Here is an 18,567-nt window from a genome sequence, read left to right as displayed (position 1 = left end):
CATTTCCCCATGCCCCACCAATTTGGCTCTCCTTTGCGTAATTCTAATTAAATGTTTTGTAATACGAGCCTTATTTAAAAAAATACAATTCGTCGCTTATAAATTTTATCTGAAGGGGGCGTTATACTGAACTAACAGGAATTACAATTACATTAATTTGACAATTTTAGTGTTGATTGACAATGCCGGATAAATTTAATAGTTCGAAATTTATTCTAAAGTTTATGTAATGCCCGTTCAATTGCACAGATAAGACAGAGTCAAATGATAAAGTGACTGGTAGGTAGTGAACTGGAATGATGAGTAAAGAAGCTGTCTTGGTCTAATTTAGGATATTATCCTAGATAACGCCTGGAAAAATTGATGAAAATCACATCAGTCAGAATAACTTGTCTCAGCACCGAGATATTCACCCGTGACCTCCGAAATACGTAGCAAGAATGCTAACCACTAGACCGCGACAGATATTCAGTATCTGTATGTGATCTTGTGTCTAGGCTGAGACACATATAAGACGTGACGTTGCGTCATCTGAGCTGTAGCATAAACGCATGTGAGGGATGCACAAGACAGCGATAGGGGGTTGGGGGAGGCGAGGGTGACGGTTGAATCAATATATCCTGCAGTTGCCATTAAGAGGGGGCGTTGGCAGCTCTTTAGGGGCAGAAACATCCCCCATTTGGGACAGCACACTGCACCTCAACGTCCCAAATAATACTTCTTAAAAGAAAATTTTATTTATGGCAATCTTTCATAAAAAGTGTTCCGTCGTTTTTATATTTAATTAACTATATGCAAGACATCAGAACCCCGATTATGGGTACAAAAATTATTCCCGAAACGTTGGTTTCTTCGTGTAACCACTTAAAGCTTCTGATTACACAAGAAGATTTTATTAGAATTAGATATCAACTTGTAAAAGTTCTGTTGTTGACATCTACATAACAGAAACCCATTTACGGGAGAAAGCTCGAATGATATGAAACTGAACAACGCTCCTATAACACAAGTTAACAAAGGAACAACACAAGATCTGAGGTTCTCAAGGTGGTGAAGATTTGATGCTAATCTTCTGAGTAGTACGCCACGTGGGCTTCCAGTCAACAACAAATTAATATTTGAATAACGACCGACAAATTATTCTAATGATTTAATTGCTTGATCATGTTATAATTCGTAGTTAACGACAAATCGTTCTTTCACTGCGTCTGTAATTCAATAAACGTCGAATTATATAAATGAAAGTAATAACGCGTTTTCCAACATAAACTTTCCTACGAGCCTTTAAAGTCTTCTGTTTTAAATTCTTCCACAGTAACCAGAGATTTCTAATATTGAAAACTCAGAAGTCAAAAGCCAAAGTCAATTTTTCAATTTTAAGTTCCGAAACGCGACAGACGACGTTTAGTGTCACCGACGCCACTAACACATTCTAAATGAGACGTCTCGTTTTCAGTGTTGAAAACGTTATGTTCATAATTGGAGCTCCGAGCGAACACATCAGAATGCAAATAAAAGAGAATAATTCAAACTAGTGTAAATATTTGAAAATTTTAAAGTATTTTAATGGTCATTACCAATTTAACTCAACATCTGTGTTATCATAGATCATAAACTGTCATTCGTGAAGTGATAAGTCAGACAAAGTAAGATTTAAGGATTTGCCCGCCATCTCTCGAGTTATTTGTGCTGTTAATCAAGCATTAAGAATATCAAGTTGTGCAACGAATAAAAACAAGAGTAGAAATGTTCTGCAATAGGAGTGTCCATAAATGAGGTTTCGCCCCAAGAAATATATATTTAAATTTATTTGCTATAATTTAATTTATGCCTGTATGCTATTTGAGCACAAGAGTACAGCAACCGACATTTAATTAAATAACTGTCATTTGGAAATGGAACACGTAATTCGTTTGTAATTTCATTTTGTTTAATTATTTACTGGAAGGTTTTTAAATTAATTTATATTCGAATCAGCCCACTGGATGGAAAAGCTGCGGACAGCTTGATTAATGGAGAACTGACCACTTGTGGATGTCACTGATGGATAAGAATAATGTTTGCGATTAAAACTGTTACTTTATGAATTTTAAACCACGTCAATTAAATTACATTTCGATACAAAGAGAAACTAAACTGTCATGTGGAAAACAGACAGAAACAAAATATTATCGATTTGAACTCGAAAAATGTAATATTAATTAAGTTTAAACGCAAATATTATATCGAAGATATGATGAGATTAGCACGCAATTCGAATGAGACATTCTAGAAAAGCACACGCAATTTTAAGTTGAAGTCTAAGCAAGAGATATCTTAAAAATAAGTAATCAGCCATGGCTACATTCAACTTCAGTAACGGTACGACGGACATGTTCCAAGGAAACCAGAAAAACGTTACTGGGTTTGTTACTGTCCGTAGTTCAGTAGAAATTTATTCAAAGACTAGAATAAGCTGTAATAATGTTATAATATACCTATTTTACTGATATATAGGCAAATATCTGGACACTCCAGCTCCAAGGGAATTATTATTTAACAACAGCTTATGAACGTTTATTCCTTACAACTGATATAATCTTAATGAACTTCAAAGTGAAAGTAACAGGAAAAACATAACAAATTGTACAAAATACAAATAATTATACAGGATACAGCTCCTAAAATCTACGACTCAGAACAAATGATGTAATAAATCATTAATGAGTGTGATATGAGTTTATGGATTTTAATTCAAACTATTAAACTGAAATAGGAATATGTTTTTTTGGTTTATATAAACTTTTGACATGACATTTTTTCGAAAATAAAAATATCTATACAATATTGCTAGCAGTAAAGATACGACACAGTGACCAATGTATTGTCCCTCCTTAAGCCTAGTGCAAGAAAGATTTCTGCATTAAAATCTACCAACTTCCAGACTAAGTAATATTAATGTTCTATTTTAAATTCAATTTGTAACATAAATCTACAGGTTGCTGATAGTCAAAAGAGAAGATAGCCGTAGGAATGGTTTAAATCTCATTATAAAAAGGCGACAAATATTTTAAAGCAAATAATATGACAGTCACTTACCTTGTTACTTAAGTTCTCTGTTCAAGAAATGAAACAGTTCCGAAGCTTTGGTCCGTGCACAGGTACAGGCTTATGAAGATTAGTTCCGGGAAGATGTCAACTGACACAGAAGATCCTCCCTTCTTCTCCTTACAAGTAGCTTTAAATTTTTGTTTTCATACAGTCACTGTAGTTTGGGAGTTTTAAAGTGAAACGCACAATTCTTCTCTTCGCAAAAATATTCAAAAACAAGATCTACATGGCACTTCCGGTCATCATATTATTCAAATACATTCCTTGGTCTTACTCTCTTTTCCAGTCTTGTATACGCAGTTATAATATTGCTGTGCCCCGCCTATGGGTAGGCATCCCGTTTCACGACGTTATTGGAAGATATTGTGAACGTTTCTAGCATTATTACTATAACTAGAGACTCATTCGTTTACATATTTTGTTATTCACAAAACTACGCTACACACTTGATAAGCTTAAACATTATTTTGTGCAAATATCGTGGTTGACACGAGAGAAGATTTTATTTATCTGAAAACTGTTCTGTGACAGAAATACGCCACGTCCCGTAATGCAGTATTAATTTTCACAAAATCACGACACGCAATGGATGGGCGTTGTACTCATTCTACTTCACGTTTGCTTCATATTACGCCTCAGAATGCAGTGCGTTTGTTTTGCAGTTCAAAGTTTACACAGAATTACTGATGTTCAGTGCTCAGATAATGAGATAATTTTGGCAGGAATCACTCTAATTTATATCTGAAACGATAAAAAATATTTTAAAATCCAAACTAAAATAAATATTAGCAATGTTTCGTAATGTTTTATAACAAAATCTTCACTTTTGTTCACAACTCGAGCGTAACAGAGGGCGGCAGAACATAGATTAATCAACGGAAAAATAAATTAACGTTTCGAAATATTGCGCCACATGATGAGTCACTTTCTGAACACAAATCTCAACGACAGTCCTCAAGCAAATTCATTACGCATTTTAAACAAAATGTTGAATCTTGAAGCAACTTTCACATCTCAATTACTATTTCGTTCCCAATATATCTGAAAAGAACTGGAGACAAATTCGGGTGCCGCAACTATACACGTCCCGACAGCAATAATGCACAGGGGTTTGGATGAAAACCCTGCTAGCTGGGTTTGTTTTCAGCAGGAGACACAGGAAGTTGGCTGAGTTTCCTCGTGCACTTCTGCGCCGTATATTGATTTGAAGCTCAGACGAGGGCAAAATATAGGGAGGAGGGATGGGCCGGCAGGTTTCATGAACACATCGGTGAAGTATTTCCAAGAACGGTAAACGTTTTTGTTTCGTGTGGCTAAGACTACAAGGGATAAAATTATGGCTGGTTATGACAGATGAAATGTAAAATCAAATTCAGTACTCTTCTTAATTCTGCCAAACGTTAGGGCATTTATCATGTTTCAGTCTCCATTATGGACGCCATTTAGTTATTTTAAGTAATTCATGTTCACAGGTTCAATGAATTATTTTAACAGATCATTAGTTTCTAACGACACTATCACAACTACAAATGCTAATTGCAAAATATAATTTATGGTGCATGTGGTAAAATTCGGAAAACGTGTTCAAATTATCATTGAATCCTCCAATAACAGGGTGACGCCCTGATAATGGAGGCAGCAAGCACTTCTGAAACATCGGAAAATTTCTACCGTACTACAAGGCGCAACAACCCAGAAGACATCCATCTTCGAATAAAAAACGTTCAGTTTTTACATGAAACATAGTACACAGCATGAAATAATCTTCAGAATGACCAGTGGGCTTATTATGTGGTTATAAACTAAACTGGGAGCCTTAAGATCTATGTGACACACGATCCATAAAGAAAAAGCATAAGAATGACCCTTATTTTCAACTGTACTCATACGTAAAATAAATTTCAAAGCCAATATTCAGTCTCTACATGATAATCATACAACCTTTATTTAAATGTCAGAAATATTTTAGCAGTGATTAAACCTGCTGATATACTATACAGGATTACACGAGACCCGTCAGCATAAATGATCATGACAAAACAAACTCCAAATAGGTAAGTCGGTTTTTTGAAACGCAGTCTCTGAGATCATAAAGAAATTCCCAGCCTTTTATGGAAACCGAAGCTGCATCACCGCGATCTCATGAGACTACCTTCAGACATTAGCCTAAACCATCTGCAGCCAATCCACCTTTGCACTCTGTTTCGATACATATTTCTGTATTATCCTCTCAGGGACACTTAGAACTCCCAAAGCAGTCTCTTTCATTCAGGTTCCCCTATTAAAATGCTATGTACAATCCTCAACTACACATAAGTTCAGATTACTGTAAATGCATAATTCATAGAAACAGCGTAGGAACGTAATTCGCTTTCCAGAAGAGTAGTTAACCTTTACTAAATGGCCAGCACTTCTGTTCCCTTTTTCTCCTTTTATATCTCCTTCCCGTTCCCTACTTTTTTCCCTTTGTTTATTTCTGATCTGACTTCGAGTTCAGTGAATTACAATATTAAAAAGATCATTTGTAAAAGACGCTTTGCATTGCGCGGGATAGAAGCCGCTCAAGTTTCAGCATAGTTATGAATTTGCAGCATTAATCGTTTAAAGAACTTCAGTGTTTGTCTTGTCATCAATAAAATTTGTTTGAACACAGTCATCATGGAGCCATCAACCAAGTGAAATGATCACCAACAAAACCTGCATTTTTTAAAATTCTATTACTACACACAATATCAAGAACTTCGCGTTTCTCCTGACTCTCAAGTTCGCTCGGCCGCCATGTCGGTATTATGTAAGATATAAAAGTGAAAACTAAACGTTGCGGTCATTTTTGTTGGCATTATTTTCACGTCAGGTTTTATAAAGATCCGTCCATTGGTTCAAAAGTCATCAGACAGAGAGGGACATCGGTATGATTCCTTAAGCATTTTCCGTTTTACAAGAAAAGCAGAGTAACTAGGTCCAATGATTACGTATTCTGTGATTGCATGGTTAATGCAATAGCACAAACGACTTTAATCCAGGCCTTGGATCGTGCAGGTTAACTCGTAGGTCGCAGACAGCGTGGTACAGTGACCTGTGACATTCGCTCCACTCACACTTTTCAGGAGTTCGGTGATTGTTCACCATGGAAACGCGTAACATGGCGAAGCTTGAAGGAAGGGAATGGAAATATGTCAGAGGTTAATGACCTACTATTTTTCTGATGCCAGGCGTCACGTGTCATTGGTGCCTCTACAACAGACAAAACTTCCTCGGTAATTGATACTTGTTAATTATTTCCGAAGAAATCAGATCTTGTTTAATGGTCATTTTATATAGGAAAGGAATAATGATAAGCACACCACTGTATAACATGCTTGGTGCAGGATCTTAATGCACTTGCAAATACAAAGACGCAGGAGGAATTACTTAATCTTAAATAAGTCTATTAATATGGAGTTATATAGTTCAGAAACACTATTGGTTTTAGTATTAAATGGCTAATGTTTGATGCTACCACGCTAGCAAAATAACATGTCTTGAAGATGGCTGTCTTCCGGGTTGTTGCGCCGTGTAGTCTGGTAGAAGTTTACCGATGTTTCAGAGGTCTTTGTTGCCTCCATCATCAGGGCGATGTGTAAGCCGCGCGGCTGCATGGTGCAAAAATCCAGAAGACAGCCACCTTCAGACTCACGTCCGCTAAAGCCTCAAACCCTACATAAAATATTTTGTTTAATATTTATGAATTACATACTGAGTATTCATGACTCTTCAAAAAGTATCGATCACCAGTCTTAGTAGTGACAAGAAAAAATAACTGCTTGCTCTCGTCTTAAAATCTCCGCATGGAAAAAGTTAATAAACACTGATAATTTGTATGAATTCTCTGCGAAATTATAAATAAAACGGAGGTGCAATTGAGTATCTGTCAGGCCACGTGTTTCACCTCAACAAATACTCAACTGGTGTCGATAACTACATTTTATACTGAGGTCTACAAATCTGTCGGCGGATTTTATTTCGGCCAGTATCGATACAAAATACAAGACACCAAGATCGAATTTAGTTTTTCTCAGCGATGACTCATTTTAAAAATTATTAATGCATACGGCAAAATGAAGATTGTGTCAACACCTATGAAATTATAATCCTTGTCTTTCCGTGCTTATGTTATGTGTCGTGTGAATCAAATGAAAGTTTTTTCGAAAAAGATTAGCTGTATTTTTCAGAGGAAATATAAACATTAACAAATATTTGTTGGGAAAGAATGGAACATATTTATTATTTATTTAGTTTTCTGTCTGACGACAGGTCCATATGAACAGGACCCTTCCATCCTTTTCTCGGACTGGGACCTGTTCATATACGTTCTTGGCAGATGATCCAGAAGTGGTTTGCCATTGCCTTCTTCTGTGTGTGAATGGAGTAATTGTTGGGATGCCACGGAGAAACCGGGGAAGCCCCCGGAGGAAAACTCCGTGTTGCCTAGACCACGGCCTTGCCCAACACAAGTTATAAATCGGGCACCGCCGGGAATCGAACCCGAGACCCCCAGGATTACAAGGCCAGCGTTCTAACCGCTGGACCACCGTGGCTCCTAATGGAACATAGGGGCAACATAAAACGTACTGGAGGGCCACATGCGACTTGAGAGTTGCGAGTTGAGTATCCTTGATGTAACCAATGGTTACCATTAAGAAAGTGGTTAAAGTGTTTCGTATTGGTTACTATGAATCCACCGGTTTCAAATAATTGCAATCAACGCTTAATTGGGAAGCAGTGACGTAACTTGTACAAACAACCAGCGTAATCACATCGAAATCCTCTTAATTAGACTGAGCTCTCTGAATTTCCTTTCGAAACTTTCATCTGACCATGCAGATTTTTTTTTACCCAGCTTCAGAACCAATCTCCATTTAAAGCAGTCGTACTTACCGAATGTATGTCTGTACGTACCCCCCGACAGCAGTACCTGCAGGATAAGACCGGCTGAACGACTGCGCAGCATACAGTGCGCCGCCAAACTGCAACAACACGAGAGGCATCTTCATTATCTGTTCACGCACTTCAATATGTTCAACAAAAACCAGCCCCAGAGCGATTATCAGATCTTCGAAGGGAAAAACCAATTAAGCTTGAAATGGGAACGTTCTCGTGTCTCCCGAACCAGGACCAAAGACTTGTTTGTCGGTTTGTTGTACGACTTTAGCAGATGTCTTACTCAGAAGCATGAAGTTACAGGTTGTGGGATACTGGGCACACTGTACGAAATTCCACGATAAAGGCATCACGCGGTTTCTGGGTCCGTGGGATCGTGGGATGCTCGGCTCAATACTACTTAAACATATTTCAGACAGGTCTTTGAGTAACAAGGCGTGAAGGTGTGGACTGGATTCAGCTGGCTCAGGACAGGACACATAAGTAGGCTCTTGTGAACACGATAATAAACATTCGGGTTCATATAAAATGGGAATCTTTTCGGTCACCTAAATGACCATTAGCTCTGCTCCATTGAGATACTTCTGTAAGTACGTGACGTACAGGCTGCATTACTAATATCTGATAAATTGTCTGACACCAATCAAGTAACTGGTTGCGTAATTGGTGATTAAACATTTATCAACTGGCTGGCCTTATAACTTACTAACGAAATTAATTTCCGACTAACTGGTCAATTAACAGACTGACTATTAACAGTATTCGCTCAATCAGTCCATATTATTATAGCTGTCGTCAAATAACTTAAAATAAAACAGCTGTAACTCCGAATTCAGACATGAGATACAATTACATTTGTAAATCGAGACGTTCTAATAGGGCTATTACCGGTTCTTCAATTTATGCGGTAACGGCCATGCTTGCATTGCGTGCTCGGCCGGGTGCACTGTTGGTGTGGGAGAGAGATAGCGTGTTCTTCCCGTGAGTCACCGGCAAATCAGTTTCAGTGCCGCTAGTAACAGCGAACTACGAATATTTCTCGTCACTAATACATGTTATTACATTAATTGTTCTTACCTTAAATCACAAAATATGTTCAAAGTGACTTCCTTGTGCTCGCAGGCAAGCTTCACATCTCGTTAACATATTTCTAAATACTCGACAAAGCTCTTCTTGGGATATGCCGAAACGAATTGTCGTTTCCTGTTCTTATTTTTATCCAAAACTGATTCCGTACTACGAAATTTTTTACTAAGCTCTCTATCATGGGCCTGCTAGGAACACTTTCACCAGGAAAATGTCTGCGATATTTACGACGGCATCTTCCGTAGGATGAATATTTGGCGTATGTTTGGACTAAGAACACACGTTGCTTAATACTATACACCATATTATCAACGTCAATCCGCGACGAGAGACGCAATGAAACTGATTCGCCGGTGACTCACGGGAAGAACACGCTATCTCTCTCCCACACCAACAGTGCACCCGGCCGAGCACGCAATGCAAGCATGGCCGTTACCGCATAAATTGAAGATCCGGTACTTTATGTTTCGGCGATAACAGAGGATGATAAGTATTATTAAGCGTTTTATTTGCATTTAGTAACAATTGCGCTGAGTTCGAAAGCAACTGATTTGTTTAGGTGTTTGTAAGCAGCTGCAAACGTTCTGTGACTTGTCACACAATTCCTGCTTTGGTGAGCACGATTTCCATTAACGAAAGTAAATACTTGACGCGGGAAGAGTGTTGATGGCGTGAACGACACTTGAGCTGTTTTTCAAGTTTGCTCACGTGCCCTTAATTTAAATACAAAACTTCACTTGCATTTGTGTCACTACCTATTTATTATGTTTCATAGGAAAGTTTAGGCCTTTAAAATTAAAACGGAATTCTATATTTTCAAGTAAAGACCAAAAGTCGAATATTTATGCTGTGTTTTAATAACAACCAATAAGGAATTTTATTAAGCGTAAAGAATTTTAACACGCGTGCAGATAAACTTTTACCATAGCTTTGTGCTGCTGTTTGCGAGTTCGTCTGAAATACAGCTCTGTTGATGTGTAAGATTTTTAATTAAATGCAAAATTGTGTCTAGACTCAGTAACAGCAGCAGAAACTGCCTGTAGTCGATACTTTTTAATAACCAATAAAAATTAAGTGGAAAGAGACACACACTTCAACGCTGGTAATTCTTGATTTCAACAAAATGTTGTGCATTCAAGATAATTGTCTTCTGGGATGTTACGCCGTGTAGCTCGGCAGAAGTTTATAGACGCTTCACAGGTGTTTGCTGATCGTCACCCTGATGATGGAAGTCAATAAACTTCTACCAGACTATACGACGCAATATCACAAAAGACAGTAATCTTCGCACCACCGTGGGAAACTGAAGTCTCAATTTATATATTGAAAAACGAAACATTAGGACACCACAGTTTAGTACTTCCGCCATGTTGTCATTACTAAAAGTAGGAAATAAAAGTGGACGGTTGGGGAGTTTTGGAGTGCCATACCGTCCTTGCCAAGTTTCGTGTAAAACGACCAATTCATTCTATAGTTAAAACAGGTGGTGAGAATTTTTCTTTAAGAAAATAAAGCTATAAAAGCTATCTAACGTCGATTCGGCACTAACGTAAACGAAAGCATGCAAAGTAAAATTATGACTGTTTATAAGGAAAAGCGCACGTCTGATTCAACTCAAGGTTGCTATTTGAATAAAATCAAGGTTAAAGCAACTTCAAAGATCGCACAATTCAAACACGATAATGGTATATTTGCTGTTGTGTGACAGCGGGGAAACCCAGACAACAGTGTACAGTCTATCCCAAAAAGCTTCAAACACATTATAGTACGGAATGTTAACCTTGTATTAATGCTTACTTTAGAGATACCTGTATAAAAAAAACACATGTTAATTTAACTACAGCAAACAATTACGTCACAAAAAGAACTTTATCCTACATCTCTGGCACTGGATGTATCAATACGCTATTTAAACGCTGTCTAAGTCAATGGATGTTCGCTATGTTTGGGATTCTTTCGCAAAGAATTGTCTTTGGACCCACAAGCTGCAAAAGGTAAGAATAGAATAGTAACACGTCTGTCGCTTTGAAGCTTACTGGCATGGTACAATTTAGATACGAATTCAAATCATTGTTGCATTGTATACTTTCTTGTAAAAATCTGTTTATTGTGTAAGATTTGAGGTTTTCACAGCGATGAGTATGAAGATTTCTGTCTTCTGGGTTGTTGCGCTGTGTATTCTGGTCGATGTTAACCAACGTTTCGGAGGTCATACTGCCTCCGTCATCAGGGCGATTCTTAGTATGAATATTTCTGTCTTCTGGGTTGTTGCGCTGTGTATTCTGGTCGATGTTAACCAACGTTTCGGAGGTCATACTGCCTCCGTCATCAGGGCGATTCTTAGTATGAAGATTTCTGTCTACTGGGTTGTTGCGCCGTGTAGTCTGGTCAGACTACACGGCGCAACAACTCAGAAGACAGAAATCTTCAAATCTGTTTATTGATGGTGTTGAAGACGAATTCAGCAACCTAAAACTTCCTCTCAGGACATTTTAATAGCAACAGTCGTTACTTCAAACTTCTTCTGGGCGTTGGTGCCTTATAGACCCGTAGGTAGATGTCATTGTTTTGGAGAAGCATACGGTCTCCATCTTCAGGGCTGAGATTGTGATGCCTGAAGTGGAAGAATTTAAAAAAAGTTATAGTAATTGATGGCTGAGGGAGTGAGTCAAATCAAAGTTAAGTCGAAGATGGAGGCAACCTGTTTCTCCGAAACGTTAGCATCTACCAAGGAGTGTACACGTTGCCAAAACCCTAAAAAAACATCATCATTTTCAACTCTGTGGAAACCTGAAATTTCTTAATAAATTATTTACAGTCATCCTCAACATATTCGGCTGATACGTCGTTACACAAATTAATAACAGACAACCCGCCATTACTAGAGGCACAATTGATGATTATGCATTTTGCATGTTACCTGCAGCAATTATTCATTCTTATTACATGCTTCCCTAAATAAGAAAACGAAGCACTTTTGTGTAAAAAAATCAAACACCAGTGTTAGTTAAGTGGCTTAATAATGGGCGCACCTGTTTCAGAGTATCAGCAACATGAGTTCTATAAGCAAGATAAAATCAGCCTTGGCCCTAACCATATGCGCTGTAGTGATGTCTCTGCCGGAAGTACACAGCGCTGCGGTAATTGTGTTCCTAATCAACTTATAAATAATTTCGCCTGAACAATGTGTAACATTTAGCAAGAAACACTGCATCTATTAGGGATCTGCCATGTACTTCATATTACTGGTAGTCAGTTTCAGTGTTTGTAATGTACATTTTTCAAATTTGAATAATAACAGTTAATGATATAAACTACGCTCCTCCATTTTATTTAACGGACCTCACTTACAGAGGATTCTTTTAGAAATGTGCATGTTAAATGAATTACTTCGGTGTCGAGATATAAAATGAATTGTGGCATTATTTGATTTCCACATTCTAACTCCATGTAACACAATTCGTTATGAGAAGCTGATAGTCATTCAACTGTTTACGAATTTTTTTGTAACAAGAAGCTTTTACAGTGTTCAAAAGATTTTCAAGTCAGTTCCTTCTACCGAAGTTTTTTCTGATCTTTGGACTTGCCACAAACTTCTTCCTTTCTCGGTTCGATTCCGTTGACACATCGGGCTGTGACACATGGACTACAATCTGAAAATGTTATAATGACGAGCCTGATAATATTTAATGAGCAATAAAGGAGAATAGGTAGGCCAGACATGTAGAAAGCATGGGAGAGATTAATAAATCATGGACGATTTTTACTCGGAGATCCTGAGTAGGAAAAACAATTTGGGAGGCCCAGGTGTGGATGGGGGGATAATATTAATCTTGATATTAAAGAAAATATGATGGGAAGGTGTGAACTTGATTAATTTAGATCAGGATAGGGTCGAGTTAATGGCTCTTGTAAACACAGTATGGACCTTATGGTTTCATAAAAGATTAGGAATGTATTACGGAGTGTCCGGCTATCAGCTTTTCGAGGAAGCTTAGCTTCTCCATAAAGTTAATTACGGCTTGTACTGAACCTTAATATTAACAAAATATTTAAAGAGAGACAGTAAACAATCTGTTAATCAGGCTTCCTATATCATACGATTTACGGAATATTAAGCAATATCTGTTATGTTCGCAGCAGCCAATTGAATTCATCAACTGTAATGCCCCAGTTATTGGCAAAGATTTAAGCTACGCCACAGAAAATGGGCATATTTCAGCACTCACAGAGATAAACGGGACTATGTTTCTGTTTACGGACAACGATTCATCACCCAAGGTAAGATGAATCAAGATGATGATAAAGCGACGCCTTTCAAACTGCGTGTGTTATACAGCGTCGAATCATAAACTAGGAAGCACGTGCAGGTAGCGGCCGTGGCCCACTTAATCTGCTTGTAACTTCTTCGTGAACGTAGTTTGTCGGTGCAGACTTCTTTGCTTGATTCCAACCACTACTACTACTACTACTACTACTACTACTACTACTACTACTAATAATAATAATAATAATAAGCCGTCACTTTCCGCTTGTAAATACGTGTGTATTAAATTAATTTTACGCAACTTCACTTAATAAAGAATGCAAAGACCCAGCGTAAAGTGACATGAAAATCCGTTCTTACACGCGGACAGACATGACGAAGTGAACAAGACATCTTTGCAGCTTTGTTGCTAAAGTGACTGGACACAAAGGGGTACAACATCACAAAGATCATCTAGTATTTACAACCTTGCAGTCGTAAGATGATAAGACTTATTAAATACCAAATAGGTAAATGCTAAAATCTCTGACAGTCGTATATTAGCATAAGTGTGTTTTTGGACATTGTACATTCCAAACAGAACACAGCATGACGTTTCGACAATTATATCTTCATCCTTTGGTAGAAGAGTGGGCGTAACTACTGGGCCCGTTAGAAAAATACTTCTTAAAAGATGGTAGCGGTAGGCAATATGTGATGTTTCTGGCCCGCTGGGTTCATTTTACAGTTTTTGTTGTAAATTTTAATATCTCTCGTCGACAAACCAGAGGCTTCTGTAGTTTTAGCTGACTTACTCTGGTTGCACATTGCTTTAGATTATCTGTTTCTAACGGGGTTATGGAGTAATTTCTAATCGAATAGCTACACCCAACTTTTCACTTCAAGACGCAAACCGATGCGGTGTTGGAAACGAGATATAAGAAGTGTAATAAGTTCTGAAGCACAGCTCAATCACTAATGAAAAACTCCGCTTTATGCATTGTCTAATTCATGGTTTGTTCTTTTCTTGTTTTAAATTTCAGTGGCTTTTCTACATGGGAGATTTCGACATCAAGTCACATACACGTAACTTAGGAAACCTGACGGACGTTCGAAGAACTGTACTTGACCTTGCATATACATTAAATGAAAAGAAATATTGTCTGCGACTTTCGCTGTAAACAGATTACATTAAGTGTATTTTTGTACCTTGTAAGAATTATATTTGTACATTAAATAAACGCAGATGTTTTAATATACGCTGTATGATATTAAAAATATTAAACTTATTTTTATATATTTAATAAATAGACAATTCTTTGTCGTTTCGTACAACTGTATGTAAATTGGACGTATCACAAATAAATAATATTCTAAAACTGTCAACCAAGATGTTTAAAGCGTCTACATAATATTTCACAATAAAGACAGAGTTACTCATGACCACGTGACAAAATAGCGTATATCACTGAGATTGTTAACATTTTATACTGTGAATGGCTAATACTAAGTAATTCAATTCAGTTCTTTACTTTAACGTGCTAACTCAACACATACACAAACCAATTCCAGGGTCAACGTAAGAAAATAACACAGACATAAAACGCAGAACACAGCAAACACAGTAAAACATTGCAAAGTACATAACGATTCTGAGGACAGTAAAAATGGAAATTTCCTATTAATCGATTTAAACAAAAGATTTGTGTTAAAAATTTTGTTATCAAACAAGTTGTTATTATGCAGGATTTGAGGTTTTTGCGGCTGTGAGTCTGAACATGGCTGTCTTCTGGGCTGTTGCGCCGTTAATTCTGGTACCAGACTACACGGCGCAACAGCCCAGAAGACAGCCATCTTCAAGTTGTTATTAGGAATATTACGAATCTCACTGCCAACGGGGCATTTGCCGGGTTAAGACGAACTGAGCAAAGTACTGAACTTTCCAAAGTTTCTGTTTGGATTTGTGATAGAGTTTCCAAAATCGTAATGATAATAATATTGTGTACTGGGGTATGCTGTAACACACACTTTTGACATTTAGCGTGTTAAATGGAGGGCCCCTATAGAATTACGTGTTCACGTAAGTGACAAGGTAGAGTATAAGTCTTGAAGGACAACGTTTCTTATCTAAGAACGTGAGTAGGACTGGACATGTGACTTGGAACTTCAGTTCTGTATTCTCTTGTAGCGTCCTTTGCAACGGAAGGGGTTTGGAAGCTTCTCAGCAGTCGCCAAAACACAAACATTTCCTGCAGTCTGACACAACTTGTAGCAAGTGAGGACATATTTATCAGGTAGATCGTAGAAATAAACTGATCACAGGATGTGCTATTAGTGTCCCCCGCTCCAATTTTCAGAATCAAGTAGCCTAGTGAAGTGTTTCACGGACCGTGAGCCGTCTGCAAATTCTAGCAAGCGTCGTATCATATAAATTACTACAGCTGGAAAAAGTACTTTTTAGATCGTATGAGGAATATCTGACAAACGACAGCTCGGAAATCGGCCATATTCCTGTCTCCTGGTGGGTATTTTTCATAACATTGACGTACGTATCTGTTGCTGATTCTGTTTTAATATTAGTGGCGACAGACGGGGTAGAACCCGGACATTTTGAATACTGTGTTAATATACTAACCACCAGACACTGACAGAAGTCTTGAGATATTAACTGGAAATAATTTATTACAATTTTAGAGCAAGGTGCTTTTTCAATTTTATTTTCGGGATTAAATAGTAAGCGTGTGGTAAAGTGAATCTACATTTCTTTGAAGCTGAAACTTGGAATGTTGTGGTATCTGAAGCAAATTAACCTACCAAGTGCCTCACTCGTGATTTATAATATTATTATTTTGTTTTAGAATTGCTACCAAATGCAATCTGTCCAAATCATGGTGCTATTTATGACAACACAATCATTTGTTTTCCTTTCATTTCTCCTTGTACTTCGGAAATATGACGTAACAGTGAGTAGAAGCATTTCCAATTTTGATATTTTTAAACCTCAAGTTTATGAATTTCGGTGTTTTTACAATTAACAAGCAACCACGATTTATAAAACTTCCTTCTACGAGCTTGTACCACACATTCACCGCAATTTACGTTTCGGGAATAATTATTTATGTTTCAAATGAATGGCTTCGCTGTTTGACAAAATGTTTATTTCCAACCGACTGCACTGAGTAGCCTATTGAGGGCGCCAATTGTTCTTGCGTCTTAGTTTATTCAACGATGCAGCAGACGAGAGAGAGAGACGCGAAAGCCATCTTCGTAGTTGCCGCCGTGAGAACCTTAAATCCGACTTTTAAAAGTACAATATGCAATGCACGTGACATTGTAATTTGGTTGTCACGTTTCAACTTTTACTTCCAGTGGGTTTATTATCGTTCGATGTTCACTTTGGCGAATGGTACCAACCTTTAAAACCAGACACAGACAAAGTTGTGTTCGAGATAAATTTCACTGTCGGCAACACGACACACTGCAGACGATTCCACATCAACAAATCCTGGTAATAGTGAAATACGTCGCTGGTAAACAGGGTCATTTTTAGACTACGAACTTGAATTATATGTGAGAACATCGCACCTGGTGGTTGATCTTAGAAAGTAAGGATTGTGAGAACATCTCATCTCACGAGAATTGAAGTTGCTATGGCTGTGTATATGCGGATCGTGGTATCTGGAGTTATTTCGGAGAAACGTTATGAATAATCATCTACAAGGCAACATGGCGTCATAGCCTATAAGACCACAATCCACAATGTCGCACTTGCGTTTGTACGTATAAAGTAAAAACTGTGATAACATTGCATCTTGTTTTAGAAAGTGAACGATTTTTAGAACACAGCACGCTCTATTTGTCAAACAATCTGACAACTGTAAGAACATCGTACCGTGTCTTTTGGTCCATCAAGTTGAAAGACTGGGTAAAATGGCACCATACATTATTGGTATAAGAACATTAAAACATTTGGAGAATAAATCATATTACATTGAAATACTAACGTGAAACAGAGTTTTTTAACACAAGCATTGGACTGCAGGTAGAAGTATCGAGCTTTCTGCGATTGCCATTTGAATTGCAGAGACATCTAGCGGCCAACTTATAAACTACCAGATACGGTCCAGATAAGGTAAATGTCTCCTCGAAATGGAAGTTCTCGCTGTTTCCATCTTGAAAGTCAATATCGAAACATAATCTAGTTAGACAAGATCCGACAACGCCTGAGAAGATGAACCAAGATTATCTGAAATGTTGCAGTGTAGTTACAAATTAATTGAAAGAACATCAGTATAATCTATTATAGGCATGGCTTGAGAATTAAATTATTTTAATTTGTGGGTTGCAATTCCCAGATCCGAATATGATGAATGGCCTGCAGCGAATTTAATTTCGTAATAAAATTTTGTTTCTACAAGCGAAATAAAGTCCGTCTTTGCTTGACGTTTCCTTTTCTGACGTACAAACACAAACGCATTAAACGTTTTCAAACAAAAAATTATTTTGAGGACCTTTTCGCCTTCATTCGACGTCGTCAGTGTCAGTCAGAGTTGTTAAACTGGTTCAAACGAGTTGATTCTGAAGGGTTTTGACGATAGTGTAATACTAACTAACTAACTAACTAACTAGATGGCTTACCGAACCCGAAGGTTCATCACCGAATTAACCAAAGCCCTCCACCGGACCCTGTCCTGGGCCAACAAAATCCAGTTTCCTTCAACTCCTATCTCGGATAGATCCCGCCTGAGATTATCCTCCCATCTACGTCTAGGTCTCCCCAGCGGTCTCTTCCCTTCAGGTTTCCCAACCAGTACCCGGTGCACACCTCTTGTCCCATCCATGCGCGCTACATGTCCCGCCCATCTCACTCTTCTCGACTTAATCACCCTCACAATACTGGGGGAGCAGTACAGATTTTTAAGCTCGTCATTGTGCAGTTTTCTCCACGCCCCATCGTCTTCCCTCTTAGGCCCAAATATCCTCCTCAACACCCGATTCTCAAACACCTGCAATCTGTGTTCCTCCCTCTGAGTGAGAGACCATGTTTCGCACCCATACAAAACAACAGGCAAGATTATTGTTTTGTATACTTTAATTTTCAGGTTCTTAGAAATCAGACGGGAAGACAAAATATTTTGGACTGAGAAGTAGCAAGCATTTCCGGAATTTAGTCTCCTCCTAACTTCCTCACAAGTATCATTTTGATTTGTTATTGTTGTTCCCAA

The 18,567-nt window shown here is 37.9% G+C and overlaps 2 protein-coding genes and 1 long non-coding RNA gene across 5 annotated transcripts in view; 2 read left to right on the top strand and 1 right to left on the bottom strand.

Moving 5' to 3' along the window:
- LOC110832786 (uncharacterized) overlaps positions 1 to 18,567 on the bottom strand; it is a 56,881-nt gene that overhangs the window by 8,368 nt on the left and 29,946 nt on the right. The window contains exon 3 of one of the 2 annotated variants that reach the window (XM_022070096.2): positions 8,008 to 8,096. The gene's annotated coding sequence lies outside the window, so the exon portion shown is untranslated. Of the gene's footprint in view, positions 1 to 3,078; positions 7,556 to 8,007; positions 8,097 to 18,567 lie in introns of those variants that run through there. The other variant, XM_022070097.2, reaches the window with a different exon arrangement.
- LOC110832787 (uncharacterized) lies at positions 10,939 to 14,599 on the top strand. 2 transcript variants are annotated; one of them, XM_022070104.2, is made up of 4 exons: positions 10,939 to 11,090; positions 12,138 to 12,236; positions 13,240 to 13,377; positions 14,386 to 14,599. In XM_022070104.2, exons 1-4 carry the CDS (start codon positions 11,025 to 11,027, stop codon positions 14,521 to 14,523), a joined length of 441 nt encoding a protein of 146 aa, XP_021925796.1. In that variant the 5' UTR covers positions 10,939 to 11,024; the 3' UTR covers positions 14,524 to 14,599. The 2 variants fall into 2 exon arrangements, with proteins under 2 accessions (XP_021925796.1, XP_021925795.1); XM_022070103.2 differs by having other exon boundaries at positions 13,237 to 13,377.
- Positions 15,364 to 17,339, top strand: LOC110832788 (uncharacterized). Its single transcript, XR_015537530.1, has 2 exons — positions 15,364 to 15,636; positions 16,201 to 17,339. It is a non-coding gene; the product is annotated as an uncharacterized LOC110832788 (long non-coding RNA).

The sequence above is a fragment of the Zootermopsis nevadensis genome, unplaced genomic scaffold (assembly GCF_977971745.1).
Source record: "Zootermopsis nevadensis isolate Lab colony 2312 unplaced genomic scaffold, Znev_1.0 Znev_ptg000028l, whole genome shotgun sequence".
Taxonomy (NCBI): Eukaryota; Metazoa; Arthropoda; class Insecta; order Blattodea; family Termopsidae; genus Zootermopsis; species Zootermopsis nevadensis.
This window is presented reverse-complemented; position numbering and strand designations above follow the sequence as displayed.